Genomic DNA, 24,373 nt, shown 5'->3' with positions numbered 1-24,373 from the left:
AGGTCAGAGAGGCTATGGCTGTGTGCATATAGGATTGTGTCATCTGCATACATGTGTATTGAGGCTTCCTTACAAGCTGTGGGAAGATCATTGATGAACACTGAGAAGAGTAGGGGACCCAGAACAGAGCCTTGCGGGACACCACAGGTGATATCTAGGGGGTTGGAGTTAGAGCCTGAGATGGACACATGTTGGGATCTTCCTGATAGGTAGGACTGAAACCAGTTTAAAGCATGCTTCCCTATTCCAGAGCTCTGGAGTTTGCTAAGCAGGATAGCATGATCAACAGTATCAAAAGCCTTTGCAAAATCTAGAAATACTGCACCAGTGAGTTGTCCCCGTTCCATTCCACACTGGATTTCATTGCAAACTTTTAGCAGGGTAGTTACGGTGGAGTGTTTGGGGCGAAAGCCAGATTGGAATTGGCTAGGGAAATTTGTCTTGGTATAGTAATCGCTTAATTGGGAGTGGACACATTTTTCCATGACTTTGGATAGAATTGGGAGAAGTGAGATTGGCCGGTAGTTTGAGACAGTGTTTTTGTCCCCACTTTTGAAGATTGGGACAATTCTGGCAGTTTTCCAGGTCTTAGGGATATGGCCTGCAGACAGGATAAAGTTGACTATGGAAGCAATTGGTTTGGCAATAGCTGGGGCACCAAGTCGTAGGAACCTAGATTGTAGTAAGTCAGGTCCACATTGGCTGCTTAGTTTTAATTTGAGGAGCGCTTGTGTAATATCCTCTTCGGATACTGGGCCAAATTTAAAATTGTGGGCAGTGTTCGGAGGGGGTGGGGCTATGTGGGTACTCCCAGGATGAGATTCAGGTTTGTGGTTTGGGCTGCGTTTCGTTAATAAGTTAGTGCACACAGTGGATGGACAAAGTAGGTGTCGCCGGGCTCCGGCCCCCCTTACCTGAAGACTTCTACCTTCTCTGTCTCATGCCAGGCCCTCTGACGTCAGAGCGCGACGGGCCTCCCTGACGGCGGGGCGCCGGAAGTATGCTTGGCCCTGCTTCCGGTGCTATGCGCCATGAGTGGGAGGCCCAGAGTGCGCGCTGTAGTCAGAGGGACCGGCGTGGGAGAGAAAGGAAGAGGCCTGCAGGTGGGGTGAGCCGGGGCCTGGCGGCTACTGCTTTGTCTGGCCGCCGCCCCCTCTCGGCAGTCACTGCCCCCCCCCCCATGGCAGTCACCGCCCCCAGCCCCCCCTCCTCGGCAGTCACTGCCCCCCCTTGACAGTCACCGGTCTCCCCCCCCCCCCCCTTGACAGTCACCGGTCTCCCCCCCCCCCTTGGCAGTCACCAGTCTCCCCCCCCCTCGGCAGTCACCAGTCTCCCACCACTCGGCAGTCAACCATCCCCCCCTCGGCAGTCACCGGTCCCCCCCGTCCCCTGCAGGCACCGGCCCTCCTGCAGCCATCGGGCCTGGTCTGACCACCCCCAAGGTAAGTCTAGTTTTGATATGTATTTGGGTGGAAGTATTTTTTTATATATGTATTGTTTTTTTTAAATTAATATGTGTTTTTTTAATATGTATATTTTTAAAATATATATTGGGGTCTTTTTTATATGTATTGTTTTTTTTTTTAGATGTATTGGGCTCTTTTTTTAGAGGTATTTGGGTGGGTGTTATATGCAATGGGGTCAATTTTTAGATGTATTGGGCTCTTTTTTTTAGATGCATCGGGGTCTTTTTTAGATGTATTGGGTGGGTTTTATATGTTTATTTTTATTTTAGATGTATTGGGCTCTTTTTTTATACAGTATGTATTGGGGTCTTTTATATAAGTAATTTTAAAGGGTGCTATAATGCAGAGGGCTAAACCCCACGTTAGTCCAACATCCAAAGTAAGTACTAGAGCAGGGGGGCGCAAACTTTTTTCCCTGCGCCCCCCTGCCGGCTGTCCACTCACTCCCGCGCCCCCCCAACCAACCCCAACTTACCCGCGCTCCGGCGTAATGACGTCATGTTGGCATAGCAACGTAACGTCACATGACCTCGCAGGCCGCGTTGCCATGGCGACGCAGGAAGGAAGCCGCCGGAGCCACTGTAAGTTAGGTTTACAGAGGCCCTGCAGCTCCCCCGGCACTTAATTTAAGTGCCTTCGGGAAGCGCGCGGGGCCTCTGTAAACCCCGCGCCCCCCCCGTGCCCCCCCTGGGGGTTGCGCCCCCAGTTTGCGCACCGCTGTACTAGAGGACCAGTACTCCAAGTCTGGTTACTCATGACTCCATAGAGCTATAGTTGATGCCAAAAAAGTGTAGTTTATTCATCTCAACAGATGTGCAGATAAATAGCTGCATTTTCACAAAAGGGTCATGTGACCAAAAACGGTGCTTGTTATTTGCACTCCTGTGTGTGTACTTAACCCTTTCACAGACAGAAGGGACTGCAACACAAAGAAAGAGGTATTACAAAATGTACGTGCTAGTGCAGCTAGTGGAACGTGTCGCTACTTATTTCTGTGAACGAATGCTACACCATTGGAATGAAACTCCTGTATATGTCACAAACAGAACAGAACCTCCAACAGAACCGGGCGATACTAGAAACATTCAGCCAGAAGTGGGCACTCTCTGTGAACCCAGAAAAAACCCGAGTAATGGTATTCCAGAAAAAATCTAAAAAACATGCAACCAAATCACAATTCACACAGAATGGCAACACACTGGAACAGACAGCGAGCTACACATACCTCGGTGTAACAATCAGCTTATCAGGGAGATTGAACCTGGCCATAAATACACTCAAGGAGAATGACCACCGCCGAGCGTACTATGCAACAAGGAAACAGCTATACCACCTCAAACCACCAATAAGAGAATGGATCAAAATCTTCAACAGAAGCATCACGCCCATCCTGCTGTGTGGCAGTGAGGTGTGGAGTCCTGTGATATACCCAAACTTTACAAAATGGGATAACCGCCCAACCGAAATACTGCAAACACCTATTCCAAGTTCATAGGAGTACATCAAACAGTGCGGGCTGGGCTGGGTTGGGCTGCTTTCCTCTACTGCTCACTGTACAGAAGAGAGCACTGATATTCTCGGCCCACCTAAGCAGCAGCCATCCACTGTCTTACTGCTACAGAGCAATGGAAAACCCAGAGCACTAAACTCTGCGCTATCAAACAACTTGTCCTCTCACCCCCATAACAACAGATCAGGGGTGCCCGAACTGGGGGCGCAGGATTTTCTTGGGGGGTCGCTGTGGTTGCAGAGGCCCCGCGCTCTTCCCCAAGGCATTTAAATTAAATGCCAGGGGATCGCGTGAGACTTCTGCAACTGAACTTTCCGAGGTTCAGTCGGCTTCAGATGATGCGTTGACATGGCGGGGTTATGTGGTCACATGACCCTGCGGCGTCGCTGGACGCCCGTTGTCATGGCAACGCGGCATCAGCGGGTCACGTGGTATAATGGAAGCACTAACATGCTCTCAGTGTATAATAATGGTTTTGTTTTTTTTCTTGCATGCTGTGATCGTTTCCTTTATTTTTCAATTAAAAAACGTTATTGTTTCAGTGTTTTCGTCGGTTTCTATATAACTGGCAGTTGGCCCTTACTGTGGAGCCGTTTCATTAATATCTGGGATTGCTTTTGTACTAGGACCTGATATCTCGGTGCATTATACCCAGGAGGTCTGCTTTTATTCTAAGGCCTCGGCCATGCTCCCTGCTGGCGTGCTGAGGCGCAGGGAAAGCGGGTGCTTTCCCTGGCCTTGCGGTTGCTTACCGCAGGCGCTGTCCGCGGGCCGTCAGGGGGCGGGCGCGTCACTGGCCGGGGACGGGCCAGTGATGTCACGAAGCTGGTTCGCCCTCATTGGGCGAACCGCTCACGTGACCGGCCTGTCGCGCCGGCAAGCGGGGGAATTTTAAATTCCCCTAAGACCTGCGCTTCCGCAAGCGCGCGGAAGCGCAGGCGAGCCCCTACTAAAGCCGCTCTAATTGCGGCTGTAGGGGCTCAGTGCTGAGCAGGAGCGCGCCTCAGCACGCTTCCGCCAGCAAGCGGTAAACATGGCCGAGGCCTTAGGCAAGATCTGGCAGATTCACCACTGGATTTGGCAGGGCACTGGTCTTTGGCCAGGGGACGCTGCCCTCTGGTTGAGTAGGAACATTTCTGGGTGGTCGCACACTGCCGGCAGGTACTGTACTTGCTCTGGGAGCCTTTTTTTCATGTCTAATATGTAGTTTACGCAGCTTTAAGAATGGCTGCTGATTGGTTATATAAAGGGTGTAGTGGCAGCTAGTGGTATTATTTACATTGACCTTCATTGTGTAAGTTGTCCCTGGTGTGTCTTACTGCCCTCTGGTAAATTAAACACAGCCTTACAGAGAATGAAGGAGTGCGAGTCCTTGCTGGATTTTATCAAGACTAAACCTGAAAGTGCTGGTATCTGAGATTGGCTGCAATCTTGGGGTTGGGTTTACCATATGCAGGAAGAGACCTGCTAATGCAGAGGCTGCATTGAACACAAAAGCAGTTCTGCCCCTTGGAAACTTGTTACAATCTGGGAGGGTTGGATGACAGTTTCTTCCAAGGGCTCCATTACAGATTACGGACAGTCAGGACGATTTATCTGGAATTTCTGCTCTGCCTGCAGCTGTTGAAACTAAGGATCTTGTGGTGGTGAGAGCTCTTCTTTTGTTAATTTAAAAAATAATGTGTTGGGAGGATCTTTAAAAGCTTTAGTAGAATTATTGGTGGTTAGGAATGTGGATAAGACAGTGGCTAAAGTGTGGATGTCTGTTTATAAAGAGTCTTAATGATTTAGCATTAGAAATGATAGACTAAACTGTTAGAAATTCCGGCCATTTTTTAAATCCCTGGTCTCCCATTGGTCAAAATTCCTGACATTATCCACTCAGTAATGGCCCAGAATGTTTGGCACATTGACAGGTTTTTTTTTTTAGCCAATTAGCTTTGCGTTCTCATACACATATATTGCTATGTAACTATGTAACATAGAGTGAGAGCAGCTCTCAGACAGGGGAGGTGATTGGACAGGAAGCACCAGCCAAGCACTGCTAGGGGTTACATTGTGTGTATAGAGAAGGGCCTGCAGTGTGTTTTTGTGTATAGGGAGGGGGGGAGCTGCATAGTGTGTGTGTGTGTGTGTGTGTGCGCGTGCGCGTGTGCGTGTATCTAACGCAAACACGCTTTTACCCAAAATATGAGGGTTACTTATCAAACTCCAAGCTGCCAAACCAGGACAATAAACTTCACCAAATGTATCAATGAAAACTGTTCCTATTCAGGCAATTGTTTTTTTTTTTTAATTTTTAGTAAACCCAGTGCAGTAGTTTTGTACTAATTTTACCAGCTTTTCAGCTGGGAGACTTTGATAAATGACCCGTCTTTCAAAATACAGTATATTCTCTTCAATACACTAGCATGTCGCTGGTACATGTATACAGCCAGTTTGAGTATCACCCGGTCTGGCTTATCTACCTTAAGCTTTTTTAGAGCCGATATATTGATAATGTAACAAACATTATTTTATACATAGACTGTAACAATTAGTAATGTTTTAATTAATGTTAGGGTATTTAACTCTTATCATCCTGTGCATTATACATCATTATAGCATGATTATATAATAGCATTATTATTATTATTATTATTAATATAACATCGCATGAGTGTATATAATAATATCTGGGCGTGGGTATGGATCACAGTGTATAGGTTTATAGAAGTAAATATTAACCCTTTCCATGCTGGCCTTTGCCAGTGCAGAAAAGAACATTACTGTACATGGGTAATGAGGTTAGTGACACATGTACCTGGCAGTTACTGTAACTCATATGAAACCCTCCCCATACAAGAGTACAAAAGCAGGAAGAGCACACATTTAAAAAGCAAAGGAGGCGGGAAGGGGCAGGCAGAGCGTGGGGCTTCCCCCAAAATAAACACGTAGTATGTCTATAGGGACGGGGGAGAAGTGAATGCAGCTGCCACTTTGTAATGCGAGAGCTGTAGAGATTCAGATACACGTGGCAGGTTACTCCTACCTATGGGATCTGAGGATCCCCCTACTGTTAGTGAGATGGTTTATTCCAACTGCAAGGCTCTGCTGGGCAGTTCCAAGAGGTTACACAAGGACAGCTGATGTGAATGACCTGAGACACGTGGTTTGTACACATTAAGGTATTTATTTATAAAAATGTTTTCCCAGGAAGTAATACATTGAGTTGCTTCTCGTTTTCAGGTATGCATGTACACTGCTACATGTGCTCCCCATTTCTCACTATCCCTTCCATTCATTTCATCTGCCTTAGATCGGGGCAGCACAGTCTTTTCCCCCTGCCGGCTGCCCTCCTCTCCGCGCTCCCCCTCCTTACCTTGGTTCCCGGCGTCTGGGCGTCATGACGTCACGTTGCCATAGTGATGCATCTCCAGATGCCGGCTGTACCACGGTAAGTGCAGTTTACAGAGGCCTTCGCTGATTCCCCCACACTTCATTTAAGTGCCTTCGGGAAGCTCGCGGGGCCTCTGTAAACCCCGCGCCCCCCGCAGTCCCTAGGACTGCAGCCGTGCGGAGGCTGAGGGAAAGCGGGTGCTTTCCCTGGCCTTTGTCCGCGCGCTGTACGGGGGCGTGTCGGGGGGGGAGCCTGTGACGTCACAGAGCTGGTTTGCCCTCATTGGGCGAACCGCTCACGTGACCGGCCCTGCGCTCCCATGAGTGCGAAAAAATAAAAAATTTCAAAGACACGCTTCCGCACGCTTGCACGAGCCCCTGCTAAAGCCGCTCTCATTGCGGCTGAAGGGGCTCACTGAGAAGCGTCAGCGCACCTCAGCACGGGTCAGCGCCTAAGCGCTGACCCTGGACGCAGCCTTAGATTGTTCTCTTGGTTTTTACATCTGTGGTTAACTCCTGGAACCTCTAGTAAATCAGTATTGCCGTCCTGAGGAAGAGAGAGAACTCTCGAAAACGCGTTTTATAATATTAAGTATTTGTAGGGTACATATAGTGTGTGTGTGTGTGTGTGTGTGTGTGTGTGTGTGTGTGTATTTGGAGGATACATATAGTAAGGGCAAGTACAGATGAGCTCAGATTACATTGCCATTAATTTTTTGCTGTTATATTTATACATACAATGTTTGTTGCTGCATTTCTGATGCACTAAAACTAAATGTTTTCAAGTTTCTGTGTGTATTTGAATCAATATATCAGTGCTTAGAGCAGTGTTTTTTTTTTACCTTTTTTTTTGGTTAAGGAACCCTAAAATTATAATGGGAAATTCTGCGGAACCCCAACCTTCTCTAACAGCGCGTCTGAGATTAGATGCATTGTAAGGATCCCCGACCCTCTCTAATATCGCGTCTGAGATCAGATGCATTGTAAGGAACCCCAACCCTCTCTAATAGTGTCTGAGATCAGATGCATTGTAAGCAACCCCGACCCTCTCTAATTGCGCGTCTGAGATCAGATGCATTGTAAGGAACCCCAACCCTCTCTAACAGTGTCTGAGATCAGATGCATTGTAAGGAACCCCAACCTTCTCTAATAGCGCGTCTGAGATCAGATGCATTGTAAGGAACCCCAACCCTCTCTAACAGTGTCTGAGATCAGATGCATTGTAAGGAACCCCGACCCTCTCTAATAACGTGTCTAAGATCAGATGCAGTGTAAGGAACCCCAACCCTCTCTAATTGCGCGTCTGAGATCAGATGCATTGTAAGGAACCCCGACCCTCTCCAATAGGGTCTGAGATCAGATGCATTGTAAGGAACCCCGACCCTCTCTAATTGCGCGTCTGAGATCAGATGCATTGTAAGGAACCCCAACCCTCTCTAACAGTGTCTGAGATCAGATGCATTGTAAGGAACCCCAACCCTCTCCAATAGGGTCTGAGATCAGATGCATTGTAAGGAACCCCAACCCTCTCTAATAGCGTGTCTGAGATCAGATGCATTGTAAGGAACCCCAACCCTCTCTAATATATTTGGTGCAATTTTCAAATGACCTGGAAATTGCAGGGAACTTCTACGCATCTACATAAAGAAAAGGGATTTGCCCGCACTCCTGTTGTTCCTTTGGATAATTGTCTTGTATGATTGTAGCTTCTCCGTGGTGGGATTCCCCAACCGCCACCGCCATTTAATTTTAATGTTGTGGAGAAGGGCGCCTGGCCTCTGCAAGCGCCACGCTCCCCAGTTTGCGCACCCCTGATGTAATTACCGGTGACGATAGTGTTTACATGCATATCACCTAATTAGGAAACGGGGTAACAAGAGCAGAAATGAATGCGGTTTATCTGCAGGGACCCTCTGCTTCCTTGATATGTAAACGTATTGCACCTTTAAATACATTCAGTGACAGAACCACCACTTTTTTTTTTTTTTAACCACTTTCAAGCTGTGTTATTCCACGAGACACCTTAACAACACATTCAAGTACAGCCTGTGACGTTTCGTCTGGTGCTGAATGGTGCTTTGTGCAATAGCACTGCTTAGTAAATCTGGTCCTGTATCCCGCTGGTGAGCACATCCACACTGTAGGCTGAGAAATGGACATATATTGGTGTATATAGTCAATGTCTCAATGTGTCTGAGTTTATGGTAACAGTGTCTCTGCTTGCAGACGTTGGTACTGAAAGCTGCATCATGACTTCTCCTCTGATCCGGTTGAGCCACATCTCCTACCAGGTTGCCAATGCCCAGAGCGTCCTCAGAAACCTAATGACAAACTACCGGTTCCGTCCATTCGCTGCCCGAGGTTTGGACGGGGGAGGCCAGCGTCAGGTCGCCCTGAGGAATGGAGGAGTCGTGTTGCTGGTTAACGAAAATGGCAAGGAGACTCCAGGGAGCTCCGGCCTCCTGTACGACTCTCCCCTCCCGCTCCCTTTCCCAGATACGGCCTGCAATGTCAGCTTTGAGGTGGAGGATGTGCCCGGCCTGTACCGGCGGCTGGTTGGTCATGGCTGTGAGTTTCTGGTGCCCCCCACGGAGGTCCATGATGACTTTGGCTCCGTCACGTACTGCGTGGTGAAGTCTGTGGTCGGGAATGTGAGCCACACGCTGATTGACCGCACAAGTTACGGGACCGGCTTCCTCCCTGGGTTCCGGCTCTTGGAAACTGGGGGCGATTCTGTGTCCCCTGGGGACATGACGCATGTGGATCACGTCGCATACGCGTGCCCTCGGGGAGCGACGCCGCGCGTCATAGAGTGGTACCGGCGCTGCCTTGGGTTCCAGCATTTCCCTCTCAGTAGGGATGAGGTCCCTGAGCGTGGATTGGAAATCACTGGACGCAAGGTTGGCCTCCGTCTGACCTCCATGGAGTGCCCGGGGCTCACGGAAGGGAGCAAGCTGGTGCTGTGCGAGTCTCTGCCACAGGAAGGTTCCAATCAGGTGGAGCAGTTCCTACAACAGCATGGAGGGGCCGGCATTCAACATGTCGGCCTCTATACCCCAGACATCCTCAGAGCTGCCTCTAACCTGGCACAGTCAGGGGTCAACTTTGCCAGCCAACCTCTGTCTTACTACACCGACCCTCAGAAGCGAGAGGAGATCTGCAATGCAGGACTAGAGCCCCAGCTCCTCTCGCGGTTTGGGATACTGCTGGATGTCTCCGCTGAGGGTATGGAGCCTACAGAACTCCCCAGGAGATGCCTTATACAGGTGTTTACTGAGCCCCTCTTCGGGAAGGACTCATTTTACCTGGAGTTGATCGAGCGCAGGGGAGCGTCTGGGTTTGGGGAAGGTAATATCCGTGCTCTGTGGCGCTCTATGCAGGAAGATTTGGACCAGAAAGAGCAACAGGGGACTGTGATACCCACTGTAGCTTAGTGTACTGAGCACTAGTGAGCTGGTGTAACAGTATTGCCTAACTACTTCATCTTGAAATTCCTTCTTACACTAATCCTAGTGTACTCTCTCCCCTCCCCCCCCCCATATTAGGGCCTATATCCATTAACCTTTAGCGCGTCAGCTCCCAGTGTTGCACTCTTTAGAGCCAACAGGTTTCAGGATAGCAATCCCACGTAATCGGACACTTGAATTTCTTAGTGGCCTCCGAATGGGGAAGTGGTTTTTTTTTTTAACCCTTATACCACCCTGCCCTTATCAGATAATCAATAAAGATAAGGGGATATATTAGTTACTCAGAGGAGATCCCTTAAACATGTCCCCTTTAAAGCATCAGTCCAAGCTGCTGTATTTTTATTTTAATTAGCATGTTTTCCCCCTTTAATATGTGCATCAATACAATCCACACGATAAGTAATTAGCTAACTGGCCGATCAATCTGTTCTGTTTTCCCGTGACAAATCAGCGAAGATTTGGCTCGGGGCTCACTAAATGGCTGCAGGGGAGTATTCTGCAGTCAGTGGAATGCATTTGCATATTTATTTGCATATTTATATGACCAAGTTCTGTGGGGAAGATCATGTGGCCAGGCAGTCACTAGATACAATTGGTGCACTGCTAGAGAGAGCAGAGCTCAAAAAGGGGTGTGCCAGAGCCTGTTTCAGAAGAGGAAGGGAATGTGATTTTCTAAATGGTTGCTATAGAAACAAAAAATGCTTGTTACATTATAATACAATAAAAATGTAATCTAGTTGTTTTAAAAAAAAATTGCTACAAGTATTTCCGCATAGTACAGAACTGATTTTATTAAAAAAACCACATGTAGGATATTGCTTGGACTGCAGCTTTAATATACTCTGCACTCACACACAGGATGTTACAACCCAGCACTGAACTCCAGGGGAGCCAACGAAAGGGGGAGCTGGGATAGTGGGGTCCCGGCTGCTGCGGGAGCTTGGGCAGCCGGCGATGGAAGTTCGGCCCCACCTTCAGCATCCGTCTGCCGGGCCACAGCTGGGTCCCGGCCTTCACTCCAAGCCCACCTTCGTTCGTACCACTCGGCCCTAGAAGTTGGAAGGGAAGGGGGAGAGGGTTGTGGGGGGAGAGAGTGCAAGAAAGAGGGGGGTATGCTCGGTGTCCGACACGGCAGACTCCCTCTCCCGGTGGAAACTCTAGTCCTGGGCAAGCTGCTGAATTTGTATAGGGCTGTTTATATGCTGTACTGTACATACTGTGCACATAATGAGCTGGTGATATATCCTGTACTGTGCGTACCATATTTGTTGCGTTGCTTTGCCCTGCCCTGCACACACAGGCTGTTTTTGTATCCTGCCTAGTGCATGTGCTGGTACTATGCTCTGCACTGTACATACAGAGCATTATTAATATTCTTTACTGGCTCCCACATTTTCTCATCTCTTAAACCAATTTATTTTTAAATTGCTATACTTAACCTGTCCATGTGGGAAGGCACAGAGCTCCGTCCAAATGAATAGGACTTCCCTGAGATGGAGCAGCATATGTTTTATTTTTAAACGGCTCGAAATCCTATATGGCAACGTCAGGCGGCTTGACATCTGCTTCTTCTCTCCTCCCAAGCATCCTGTGCATTTGTTTACTCACACTTACAATATGGGCATTAACAGGAGGAGAAACGTCTCATGGAAGCAGCCATCCTAAATGTGAGCCACAAAAATTAGTGCATCTTTCTACTTCAAAGTACCACGTTTTCATATAAAAGTGGCTGAGCATGTCAAGGAACAGACGGCGTTCACTAGCATGTACCTCCGATTTACACGATGCGTTCACTAGCACCTAAGATTTACACGCTGCATTCACTAGCGTCTACCTCAGATTTACACTCTGCGATCACTAGCGTCTACCTCAGATTTACACGCTGCGGTCACTGGCGTCTACCTCAGATTTACACGCTGCGGGTCACTAGCGTCCACCTCAGATTTACACGCTGCATTCACTAGCGTCTACCTCAGATTTACACTCTGCGATCACTAGCGTCTACCTCCAGATTTACACGCTGCGGGTCACTGGCGTCTACCTCCGATTTACACGCTGCGGTCACTGGCGTCTACCTCAGATTTACACGCTGCGTTCACTAGCGTCTACCTCAGATTTACACGCTGCGGTCACTAGCGTCTACCTCAAGAGTTTTGGATATTTATCTGAAGTTTTTTCAGTGTAACGGGGGGGGAGGGAAATTAAATAAAATGTTATCCAGCCGTAGTCTATTTTCTTTGCTCATGTAAAGGTAATACAAAGTGTCAACCTTCATAGGTTTACACTAAGATTCCCTGTGTCGACTTTCAGTACCCTCTGGAATGGTCATCCTACAATCAACTAGAGCAGGGGTGGTCAACTCCAGACCTCAAACTCCGCCCTCCCCCCCCCCCCCCCCCCAACCCAACGGGTCACCTCTGCGGCCTGCCTTGACCCCACCCAGCCGGTTATCCTTACCTTTAGATCTGCAGGTTCCACGGCTGGAAGGGAATGAAGGGTGAATGCATTGGTCGGGAGAGGGTGTGGTGAACAGAGGAGGTGGTGTGGGCGAGATGGATGGAGGTGACCTGGCAGCTGATACGGTTGGGGGTTGGTTGAGAGCGGGTGCGTGGGGAGGCGGCTCACTTGCACCATAGAGAGAGCGAGAGAGGCAGAGAGAGAGAGAGGGAGGGAGGCAGAGAGAGATGTATTGGGGTCTGAATGCTCTCTTACCCACCATAAAACTTATTTAATGTGTTTATGGAGACAAATTCAATATATTACTTTACGCACATGTGTACTAAATATAAAATTTTATTGAAAGTACAAAAATAGTAAAATAGGTAAAAACAGGAATTAAGTCCTAATGATGTCAAGAGGGGTCAGCATGTAATTGTAAAGCTAAATATACGAGCCACAATTTGTACACAGGCCGATGAAAACTCCTTCCCAAAACTACGATAAAACTATCTTTGCACTTGTTAAATCCATATTGTTCTTCGCCTTAGAATGGATGTTATACTTGGATTTGGCCCAATAACATGATATTCTCAAATAAAAGAAAATCTTAATGAATGTTCTATTAAAAGTAGAAAGCGGTCGTGTAGATCAATGATCCACTGCTTTCTGGGGGGCTACGATAGGTGAACTTGATTTAAACTGTACTTAGAGATAACAAACGTGTACAAATATACACTCACTGCTGTGTCCAAGGAACATTGCAAGTACTGTATGAATAGACAAGTTGCCATGAAACCAATTATTCAACATTAAAATCTATAAAACCAGGGAGCTTGTTAAGTAACCATCTGTGAATTCCTCCTTGCAAGAATGTGACAGAAACGTTTCTGAACCATTATCATGCATCCTTAAGGCTCATGGGTAATATCCAATAAAAAGGTTATCAAAAGCAGCGAAAATATATCTCAAAGATAATACGTCCTAAAAAATGCAAGGCACTTTGGCCCATATTCACTAAAAGGTGCAATGTTTTAGCACACCCTAACTCTTATTCAAAGACTTTTTGCTTCCCTCTCCCCCCTCCCCCTTTGGGAAACTCCAGATAAGAACATCCTGTGTTTCTGGTAAAGGATGTAACGGGGTTCGGAGCTTTGTGTAATGAGAACCCACAGGCCTGCTTCCCATCTCTGGGAATTAGAGGGGTTAGGGAGGTCACAGATTGACATGTTCTGTGTATGTTCCCATTCGGGACATGCAGCAACACACAGCGTGAGGCACGGCTAATAAAACACGGACACTAATGGCCTTGTCCAGTAAAGTGCAATAGCACCGATTCGGTGAATGGGGCTTTTCATGCTGTAGGTGAATCTGCGCCGACTCTCTATTGAATAAGGTCCAGCGTGCGTTGGTAACGTGCCGCTGCGTTGGTTATGGACCGCGTATGCCACTGCATTGGTTATGTGCTGGTCATCCTCACTACATTTCACTTTTTGGTGGCTGGTTTGAAGAACCTCTGTATCGATGGCTGTTTCTCAGTCTCTGTTTTGATTCTCCCAGCTGGCGGCTGGACAGCAGCTATGTCTGACTTCCGTTTTCTAGACTGAAGGGAAATAGAAAAAAATCAACACACACCTATATTAGTAATGGGCAACTGATGGTTATTAGATACAAATAAGTTCGGAAACCTTATTTTCATTTTATGGAGCTTACACACCACTATCTTGCACTGGAATTGCTGTAATCCACTCACCATGTTGCTGTTGCCAAAACTTTTACTCTCACACAACTTCAGTATCTGTTAAAGTACAAAGAACAGCAATAGGAGGCTCAATATGCTTGATGATAATAACTACTTTATTTCACAATTACAGCATAGTGCTCAGCACAGAGCACATAGCATGTTACAGGCACAGTCCCTGCCCAGCGAGGTTACAATCTATGATTTTGGTGCCTGAGGCACAGGGAGATAAAGTGACTTGCCCAAGGTCACAAGGAGCCGACACTGGGATCTGAACCAGGATCTCCTTGTTTCAAAATCAGGGTCATTGTTTTCAATGTGTCAGTGTTTGTTGTTTAGAAATTCTGGTGCTGTGGCTTCTGGTGACACTGCAGTTAAACAGTTTCCATTGTGACCACTTTAGATGCAGCTTCTAAAGTGTCTGCAGATTTTTTCACCGCTATTCAGACTTGAAGCACCAAGACCCAATACAGCCTCAAGAAAAAACTGCTAGCGTTTGGATATTTCAATAAGATAGCAACAATATAAACATGAAATCCCAACTAGCCTTAGATTGTCCTCAGGGGCAGGAAAGGAGATGGGAGAAAAGGTGTCACAATCCTGCTCATCATAATGAATTCTATGCCCTGTGCCAATGTCACCGCTGTGATACTCTCTGATGAGAAGTATTCACCTTTTTCATGGCAGTGGGGACTGCAGAGAGCAGGAATTGTTTCTTGGTGACCCAGCGGGACACTGGCCTCTCTGTCTCCTCTTTCGCAGGGAAGTTCTCCGCGTGGTTCCCGGGCAGGAAATAGACCAGGTATGTCTGGTGAATGTGGGAGAATATATGGATCACCTGCATGAGAAAGAACATCATCACTTCTTGTCGGGGGGAGGACCATCGTGGATGCAGACTTCGGGAGGAAGAGGGGACCCCTTGCAGAAGAGGAGGAAAATGGGGGTGGGGAGGAAACGATAGGAAAGGGGAGGAGGATAATATACAGGGGCAGCAAAGGGAAGAGAGATAATGTGGCAGAGGAGAGAGTGGTAAAGGAACGAAGCTCTCCACCTTCCATGAGAGGTCAATGACCAGAGTGAGCTCTTCCACAAGACATGCATTTGGAGAAAGGTTTCAGTGGTTCAGAGACAGAAATTCTGTAGAACAGGGGTAGCCAACTCCTGTCCTCAAGGGCCATCAACAGGTCAGGTTTTCAGGATATCCCTGCTTCAACACAGGTGGCTTAATCAGTGGCTCAACCTGTGCTGAATCAGGGATCCTGAAAACCTGACCTGTAGGTGGCCCTTGAGGACAGGAGTCGGCCACCCCACCGGTTGAACGACGTTACATAATGTTACCGTCTTTATCTCCAAGTGTTGCAGCTTTGGTGGCAAAACGCAACTTGAGTATCGGCAAATAATCAGACACTTTTGGGTCACCCAATAACTTGCCTCTTGTCCGGGACGTATGCTGCGATTCCCACCAGGTTTGTAATCGGAAGTGGCTCTGAGAGGTGAAGGGTTTAATCCAGCTTGGACACCTACCTCCCCAGCATGCCGCAGTTCTTTCAGTGGCACCGCCTGCCCAGTCACTGCCTGGAGATACGCAGACAGAGCACCTTCCCGATCCTTCACCGACAGCTCCTTCTCCAAAAGCATGCTGGGAAACTCCCACATCCCTGCCAGGAGCCCTTTAACATGGGAACAAAAAGGTATAAAGTCAGACAGAGACATGAGACATCTAACATGCTTATCTTCTTTGCTAAACACAATTTTGTGGTTATACATTTGATGAGGTCATCACACCGTCACCAATTCCAAAGAATATTTATTAGATTATTAAATAACTAGATGTACTGTGCGTACCATAAGCTGATCTAGAAGTTCTTAAAGGTTAATAATGAGACATTACTCTTAGTTTTCACCCCTCCCTGTAACGCCTTGCTGTCTCTCGTCCCTCTTCCCCACTTTACTGTACTCCATCATGCCCTGCTCCTCTCTGTGCACACTTCACTCCCTTTTCTCCTACTTATCTCATCTGTCTCCTCTCCTCGCTGTTTCTCTGTTTCCTCCTCCTACTCACGTTGCCATCTCTCCTCATTGCACTCCGTCCTGCCCCATGTGCACACTGCTCTCCATTCCCTCTCCTTTGCCGTCTCTCCGTCTCCTCCCCTCCTTAGGCTAGGGCAATGGTGCCTTCACCCGCGTTGTGGCGTGCGGAGGCTGTGAAGTGACCTGCGTGAATTTGGTGCTTTCCCTGGCCATGGTAGATGGGCCGTGGGGGCGTACCTAGGGGCATCACGGAGCTGATTCACCCTCATTGTGGAACCGCTCCAGTGATCGGCCTGTCGCGCCAAGAAATCAGTTTTAACTGATTACTTGCGCAACACACGCCCCCTCCCGCATGGACGCGATCACTGCCTTAAGGTAGTCTGATCGCTCAGCGCACCGACGCCTCAGCACGGTCTGCAGCACCATGGCCACAGCTTACTATCAGCCTTCTCCCCTCCTTGCTGTCTCTCCGTTTCCTCTTCTTGCTGTGTGTCGCTCTCTATCTCCTCTCCTCTATTTGCTGTCTCTCTGTTTCCTCTCCCGTCCTTGCTGTCTGTCTCCTCTCCTCCCCTCCTTGAGGAGGCATTCCGGTTGTTGCAGATAAAACTTTACTGTTGCTTAGCAACCCTGTAACAGCTGAAGCTTTGTATGGAAACATACCTTAGAGCAGGGGCGCATATTTTTTTTTTGCTGCGACCCCCCCCCCCGAAATGTCCCCTCCAATGTTGCGACCCCCCCTTACCTCGCGCAGCAGTCGTGTGACGTCACGTGACCCGCGGCGTCATTTGACGTCACGTTACCGTGGCAACAGTGACGTCACGTGGCACGTCGCTGAGCCTCTGGACTTGTTAGTAAATCTGGGATTTGGATTGAATGTATGCTGCACACTGGAAGTATTGTGCTGACAATGATGGAATATACTGGGACTTACTACACTGTGTTTTATATGGATTATTCTATATAAGAGTGCTACCATTTCAAACTTTAACCCCCCCCCCCTTTTCTTACCTAGGGCTGCTGCTCACAGTGTATGGTTTTTCATATCGCTGTGTTATATGTGATATATTATCAAGGGATGTCTTGCATCTTTTATGCTTCAGCTCACACCAGCCGTTGCATTAGGGGTTAAGCTGAAAAATATATATTTTTTCACCTGGTCCAACTAATAAGGTTTAACAATGGTTCTTTATTTCTGTGTAGTATACGTGTATTATTCATTATGATAAATATATGGTCTTGTATACTTACACAGGAATTATAGTTGACAGTCAGGACAGATTTTTGGGATTTCATTACCTTAGGAATTTTAATTTCACGTTGTATATATTTTTTCTGATATTGCTTGAATAAAATGTTGTACTTTTTTGGACATACTAGAGAGCTGTTTTAAGGGTCCTGTTTGTTTCTTGTTGTTATATATTTACTGCCCTTAGCACCGTCAGAGGTGATTATACATTTATCATCTTATTTACCTGACTTCAGTGTCCGTTATCATTGCAATCTGTTGCAGGTATTTTGTTTGTGTTTATACAGACACAGACACACACACAGACACACACACACACACGGATTATGCAATGAGATGGGCCTCTGTACAATACCCGAGCTGGGTCTCTGTACTATCAGGTATTCCGGCTCGTCTTGCTCTCCTCGTCTCTCCCACACACAGGTCACCGTCTGCTCCACTCGTGACGGCTTCTTTGCCGATTTCCGGGGGAAGTTTGCCACACCCAGGGTGCTGTCCCATGGTTCGGAAGGGGACGCGCACAGAGCACATGACCCAGGGACCAAGTCTGGAGAAAGCACACAATGTGACCTTGACCTCCTGCATTAGGGAGGAGACATAGACCTGTCCTACCCCCTATTTAGGATTGTGTGAAGCACACCATTAATGATCAACTATCATTCTGGAATAGAAACAGAGGCATCAATTACACATTCTCTCCCAATCAATATAGTGAGAATGGGGGCTCCTCATTCTTCCTCACACAAGGGAAACATTTCTCTCACCCTCCTCTTACAGATATCGGGGGACACATTGCTCTCTCACCCTCTCAGAGCCAACACGGACACATAGCTGTCACTTCTTCTACGACAGAGGCATTAAGGGCACATACATTCCACCTTTATAAAAATAGTTAACAGGAACACTTCCATCTCACCTCCTGCTTAGTCATTACCGAAACATACCCATAATTTCCACCTTACATAGAGGGACACATACATTTCACCTTCTCCTTAGATAGTCATTAAGGACACCTGCATCTCACCTTCTCCTTAGATAGTCATTAAGGACACCTGCATCTCACCTTCTCAGATAGTCATTAAGGACACATACATCTCACCTTCTCAGATAGTCATTAAGGACACATAAATCTCACTTTCTCCTTAGATGGTCATTACGGACACATACCGGTCAGCCCTTGCACAGCTGCACAAGAAGCAGATCATGTTTAACCCTCTTCCAGGTCTGTATTCAGGAGCCACTCACCACATTCCTCAATGTCACCAATGTTCTTAGCCTTGGGTTCAGCTCGTCCCTTCACCAGTTTATCGACAGCTGATGCCAATTCCACCTCTACCTGCAACACAGAAATGTCACCCTCTGCCTCAGCTCAAGTTCCTAATCTGAAAGATATTCCTAACAATGTAATCTGTCAGTTTGCATAAGATCTTGTTCCCCAGCTGTCTGTGTAACCAGGATGCTCAATACCCTTTTATGCGCCCGGCACTGGCCCTGCAGTGGGCATTCTGAGCAGAGCGGCTTTTTTGGGGTGCACACGGTGGCCCCCAGCTCCATCATGGCCTGGTTGAAGTCTCCTGGCCTACCCGGATCCACCAGTGCATTTGCCAGATCCCTGTATCAGACAAAGAGAGGGGCACACATTAGAACACTTTTCTATACACTGCCTCTAATTATTATAGTGTACACAGTGCTCTGCAACCAACACCGACAATACAGGGGGCTGGCACCGGAGAACCCCCTGCAAAGTTTATTTCCATAGCTAAATATCTCTTTTGGGTACATACTCTTCCTTGCCTCTGTGCTGCGACACATGAAGAGGAATCCTGTACGTTTTTAAAAGCACTGTACACTGTAATTCTATCCAAGCAATTCTCATATTGGTTAATTTCAAGGTATCCTAACCTGCACTGCATTGTAAGCAGAAACCTCCGCACTGAACTCACCAAAGCCTATCTGTGACCACTGGCCTGCTGGAGTCCGCTCCGATAGTGCGCAGCCGGCACAGTACCCTGATCACGTTCCCATCTACTACCCCTGTCACCTGGAGAGAGAGACCGGACATGAGCTTCGTGCAGAAAACGGGAGGCTCCTGCTGCCGCTCTTCCCACGACACTTTCTCGGACTCTCATATCAGGTTTACCCTCTGACGCAAGGCGATTACCTGCCCGTAGGAGATAGATGCCACTGCCCCTGCTGTGTATCTGCCCACTCCCGGCAAGAGCTTCTGCAGCTCCTCGGCACTGCGCGGCATCTGACCTTTCAACTCTGACACCACCTGTGGGGAGGTGAGGAGTAACAAATCAGCGCAGAGAACGACACTTATATCGGGCTCAGCGGCTGTCTTATTATCCTATATCAGTGCAATGCTCTGCGGTTCTGCAGTTTGGTTACAATGGAGGCTGCAGACCCCAAACTATTAGCCATTTAATGAAAGAATGATCAGGTTGCAAGTCCACAAGAGAGCAAAAGTATTATTTGTACATATATAATTATAATAATAAATTACATATTTTTATATATAACATCTATAAGTTATATTCCTGTTATACATTATAAGTATAGTTGATTCTAAGTCTTGGATGTATAATAATAATAATAATAATCTGCATGTGTACAGATCCCTTCATTCAATGAACAATCTCTGTTGCTTCTGGCTGCTTTATCAGGGGCAGTATAAAGGACTGGGGAGAGTAATGGGTGTAGCAGCCATCTGGCTATGATGTTCAGAGACCTTCTGTGCTCCTTCATGCAGCCGCCTCCCACGGGAGTAGTATCCCAGGCCGGACCACTTCTCGTTCACCTCCTGTGTGCACGGGAAGGAGATCATTATTACTACTGTACATACTTCCTGGTTGACTGCAGAAGACCGCTAGCAAATTATCCTGCTCCCTTAGCACCTAAAAGGGGGGGGACGGGGCAATTAACCACTTTTGTAGCACGAACGGGACTGCCATGCACTGCCAGGATATGCGTGGCAGGCCCCTCTGATAGAAAGTAAATACAGACTAATAACTGAAGTGAATAGAAAAAAAGGGAAATAGTGCGCAATCTAATTTTAAACGTGACGTGATAAGTGAGAATATATGAAATAAATAACTTAACCTAAGATTGAGCGTCTGCAGCTGTGATGGAAGATGGGGGGGCTCAGGAACCCCCTGGAACTAACAAATGGATACAAAAAAGAGACACAGCGCACAACGCTCATAGTGCATTACAAAATATTATTGACATGAATAATAAATGGTGAGTAATGTGCGTACATCAAATAAATTAATAACAAGCAGTTTCGGGATATTTTACCCAACGCCTCCGGAGACCAGGATATAAGTCTTTGCAGGGGTGATACTGCTGTCCTCGATGGTGCAGGGTCCTATTGAAATGTGTGCACAACCTCTGCTTGATCTTGCTCCCCTGAGCACAGGCAGGCTGGGAGCTGCTGATTCCTGCAGTGTTTCAGCAGGGCAGTTTTAGACATCAGCTGTGCGCCAACACTCTCCTCCGTGTGGATCACTTCCTGGATCGTGACGTCACCGCAGGGATTCGGCGCCGCTCAGCAACAGTCAAAATCGCGCAGTAGGGTGCCAGGGAAGTCCCTGAAGAAGAAACGTTCCGTTTCGAAACGCGTAGGACAAGCTTGTACTAGTGCTCTAGCCCCATACTGGCACCCTACTGCGCGATTTTGACTGTTGCTGAGCGGCGCCGAATCCCTGCGGTGACGTCACGATCCAGGAAGTGATCCACACGGAGGAGAGTGTTGGCGCACAGCTGATGTCTAAAACTGCCCTGCTGAAACACTGCAGGAATCAGCAGCTCCCAGCCTGCCTGTGCTCAGGGGAGCAAGATCAAGCAGAGGTTGTGCACACATTTCAATAGGACCCTGCACCATCGAGGACAGCAGTATCACCCCTGCAAAGACTTATATCCTGGTCTCCGGAAGCGTTGGGTAAAATATCCCGAAACTGCTTGTTATTAATTTATTTGATGTACGCACATTACTCACCATTTATTATTCATGTCAATAATATTTTGTAATGCACTATGAGCGTTGTGCGCTGTGTCTCTTTTTTGTATCCATTTAATAACTGAAGTGTTTGCTGACTTTACCAACATGGCCATTTATGGGAGAATCGCATCTCAAATACCCAACTCTCCTAATCCCACCGTACCTCCAGAGATGTCTGGGCAAGATGCTGCAGTGTAGGCCACGTCTATAGGAGAGAAAACAAAGAGAATTAGGGTTAATATGGTTAGGAAACATAGGCAGATCGTCTACTTTGAGTGTGAGCCTTTCCCTTATAAACCAGTATGGCGCCTTGCCCCACACACACTAACCTCAGAACTCCTATTCCAGAAATCATGGCCTCCCACGGCACTTCAACCTACTATTGAAGTTCTCCGCTTCCTCTGATCCCTACACACCACCTCATTCTTTAAAGCAGCACTAATCACTGCATCTCCAGTCATCCCCTATTCTGTTAACTCTCTCCATTCCCCAAGCACACGCACATAAAACAGAACACCTTAATCCCAACCTCTGCTAGTTTAGTCCGACCCCCCACACGTGTCACATCACCTTCATCCACTTGTTGTAATAATCTATCACAGTGGCAACTTGTGTCTGCTGCAACATGACCTCCGACACCCACACTGATCCAGAGAGAAAGGAAGGGTTAGCAGGCAGGTTACATGCTGACCTCATCCCCATCCCTGCTACAGCCCCCTCTGTGCACTTTGTATAAATACTGGCAGAGAAGACATGGGGTACAGGGACAACCTATTTATTCATGCAATATTGTAGCCATAAACTAAATGCATACAATATACAAACGTCATATACAAAGTCGGCTATTCTGCATTGTAGTAAGGTTAGTCCTGTGGTTCTCATTAATATGTTTTCAGTGGGTGTGCGCTGTGAATTGTGGGTCCTATGAACCATCAGAACCATAGTTTATGGTACTTTTATTTTTTAATAAGTTAATACGCCTGTGGCCCCTTAATGGCAACAAGCAGACTAAACCGAAACCCAACCCCTACCCGTGTGTGCTGCAGTAAGCTCACTTACAGTATACAGGTCATTGACCATCTTCCTCTCACCTGCATACGCTCTCTTATCCAAGTCAGATTCAATGCTGGCCTGAAAGAAAGGAAATGCTGCTTTTAATTAGGCACTTTCTGCATGTATTAATAATGATAATTCACTCCTATTCAACACCAGGGTGCTTAGCTTACAGCATCAGATCACTTTCAGGGCTAAGGGGTAGCTGAGTTATAACACTGTCTTTGAAGTGGATGAACCTAGTGTCGGCCCTATTGTGACCTCGGCAAATCACTTTCTCTCTGTGCTCCAGGCACCAAAATTACATTCTAAGGTCTAGCGTGAAAGGAATCCATTACTCTGCAGAATTTTATTCTATGTGCCGAGTATATTGTCAGTGTTATATAAAAAAAAGATATATTATTAAAAGATATTCTGTTACCACATAACAGGTCAGTTCTGGTACCCATAATTAATAATAATAATAGCACCCAAGCAATCTGTTTGACTTAAAGCTGTAACGCAAAGCCTTTATGTCAATGTCAGGACATATCCTACCAGTCTCCGCCAGGGCAGGTCTCGCTTGCACCGGTCGTACCAAGCAAGCAGACTCTTCCTGAGGGTCTCGGTTTCATGGTATGTAAATGAGTGATACTGAGAGGCCCGGAGTGGGGGATCTGCACAGACAACATATAATATTAACATTTCAGAGGAAAATAAGCAAAATTACCCAATTCGAACTCATGTATTTTTACCAAACTGGCGTTTGTGTGACTAAGAGCTAAGGAAAAAAGCTGAACATTATTAGACACCTCTTTTTCCTGTTATTTAGCTCTTGCTTACAAACATTGCTCATTTCACCATTGTTTTTCTCCCCAGAATTTTAACAGTCATTGTGTGAGAACAGCATATTTTCCTTAATAACCATCATGTAACGGATCATTCTCCACCTCCACACATGAATAGAGATACACACAACCTATCTTTAATAAGATCAGCCGACTACTTCGGCCCATCCCAGTGGGTGCACCTTCTCCAGTCGATGGTGCTGCCTCCTGTTTGAGTATTTTCCTTCTGCCTCTTGGTCCTGCTGCCCGACCCATTCTGCATCAAAGTGAAGTTTCACAGCTCACTGACTGAAACAAGTTGCATATAGTTATACTATATAATATATAACCAGAAGATCAATACTGAGAAAAAAAAACTAAAATCAAATAGGGGGTTGGGAAACCTGACATACAGAGTTGGCCAAATAACTCGGATTATAACCTATGTATACACAGTTCTCACTTTCCATGTGCACATTAATCTTCTCTTCATATAGGATACTACGTTCAATATCTAACATGGCAGAGTATGCAGTATAGCTGTGGATGAGGGATTCTTCACAGAATAGGTTGGGCCAATCTAAATGTATATGAAGGTAAGACATGGAGAGTATAACACTTACCTGGGCTCACAATACAGGAAGATCTCTTGTACAGCAATGTACTGTAGTGCTGGTTGCGCTCCTGGATAATGCGCACAGGTTCACAATGTGATGTTACTCAGAGGAAATAAATAAGACTCCCATCTCATGTTCAAACACACTTTAAAAGGAAAAAAAATACCCTTCATTAAAAATACCTTTCCATGTTTGTACCTATGTAATATATTTTGTATATCAGATCCAGAACATTCCAAACCATTTAGTTAAGACCTAGCACATTGACACTGATTTATAATGTATTTAAAACACGCTTTGTTAGAGTCAATGCTGCATTAGTGGTGACATGCCTTACAGAGCAGGTGCTCTGATATATAACGATCCCGACCGTGCACGTGTGGGCAGAATGATCGCATCTTTAATCTGGACGCCCAACACTAACATTCTCATATATACCCACAGTCCCGCCTACTCTCACTCACACCTATGCGTGCCAGCAGTATCTTGCGTTCCAAGCCTCTCTCTGGACTCAGGTCACACCCTTGCTCTCTGAGCATTGGCATCTGATAAGCTACGCTTACAAAGAGCGAGGCGGGGTGAAAAAAAGTGACAACTTCGCCAGCCAATCACAGGCCGA

The 24,373-nt window shown here is 46.9% G+C and overlaps 2 protein-coding genes across 6 annotated transcripts; one reads left to right on the top strand and one right to left on the bottom strand.

The window, feature by feature from the left end:
• Nucleotides 1-4,426: 4,426 nt before the first annotated feature.
• HPDL (4-hydroxyphenylpyruvate dioxygenase like) lies at nt 4,427-10,632 on the top strand. 3 transcript variants are annotated; one of them, XM_075616154.1, is made up of 2 exons: nt 4,427-4,622; nt 8,581-10,632. In XM_075616154.1, the coding sequence occupies exon 2, from the start codon at nt 8,604-8,606 to the stop codon at nt 9,786-9,788; it is 1,185 nt and encodes a 394-aa protein (XP_075472269.1). In that variant the 5' UTR covers nt 4,427-4,622; nt 8,581-8,603; the 3' UTR covers nt 9,789-10,632. The 3 variants fall into 3 exon arrangements, with proteins under 3 accessions (XP_075472269.1, XP_075472270.1, XP_075472268.1); XM_075616155.1 differs by lacking the exon at nt 4,427-4,622 and adding an exon at nt 5,601-6,127; XM_075616153.1 differs by lacking the exon at nt 4,427-4,622 and adding an exon at nt 5,606-6,143.
• A 1,966-nt stretch (nt 10,633-12,598) lies between these two features.
• Nucleotides 12,599-24,275, bottom strand: MUTYH (mutY DNA glycosylase). Of its 3 annotated transcripts, XM_075616151.1 has the most exons (17): nt 24,219-24,275; nt 23,761-23,899; nt 23,341-23,446; nt 22,869-22,987; nt 22,370-22,409; nt 21,849-21,922; nt 21,442-21,483; nt 20,007-20,078; nt 19,437-19,550; nt 19,219-19,316; nt 18,743-18,887; nt 18,521-18,611; nt 17,631-17,822; nt 15,523-15,668; nt 14,672-14,836; nt 14,011-14,055; nt 12,599-13,860 (listed from the first exon to the last, which is right to left on the bottom strand). In XM_075616151.1, the coding sequence occupies exons 3-17, from the start codon at nt 23,411-23,413 to the stop codon at nt 13,744-13,746; spliced, it is 1,533 nt and encodes a 510-aa protein (XP_075472266.1). In that variant the 5' UTR covers nt 23,414-23,446; nt 23,761-23,899; nt 24,219-24,275; the 3' UTR covers nt 12,599-13,743. The 3 variants fall into 3 exon arrangements, with proteins under 3 accessions (XP_075472266.1, XP_075472264.1, XP_075472267.1); XM_075616149.1 differs by lacking the exon at nt 24,219-24,275 and having other exon boundaries at nt 23,761-24,212; XM_075616152.1 differs by lacking the exon at nt 24,219-24,275 and having other exon boundaries at nt 23,341-23,414; nt 23,761-24,212.
• Nucleotides 24,276-24,373: the final 98 nt, after the last annotated feature.

The sequence above is a fragment of the Ascaphus truei genome, chromosome 10 (assembly GCF_040206685.1).
Source record: "Ascaphus truei isolate aAscTru1 chromosome 10, aAscTru1.hap1, whole genome shotgun sequence".
NCBI classification, from domain to species: Eukaryota; Metazoa; Chordata; class Amphibia; order Anura; family Ascaphidae; genus Ascaphus; species Ascaphus truei.
This window is presented reverse-complemented; position numbering and strand designations above follow the sequence as displayed.

Coding starts and splice junctions, on each gene's coding strand:
- MUTYH (XM_075616151.1), bottom strand. CDS start 23,413: ATGGGTCGGGCAGCAGGACCAAGAGGCAGAAGGAAAATACTCAAACAG. Junction 22,410..22,868: donor ACCTGCCCTGGCGGAGACTG/GTAGGATATGTC, acceptor CCTTTCTTTCAG/GCCAGCATTGAATCTGACTT. Junction 18,612..18,742: donor AGTGCCGGGCGCATAAAAGG/GTATTGAGCATC, acceptor TCTGTGTTGCAG/GTAGAGGTGGAATTGGCATC.
- HPDL (XM_075616154.1), top strand. CDS start 8,604: ATGACTTCTCCTCTGATCCGGTTGAGCCACATCTCCTACCAGGTTGCC.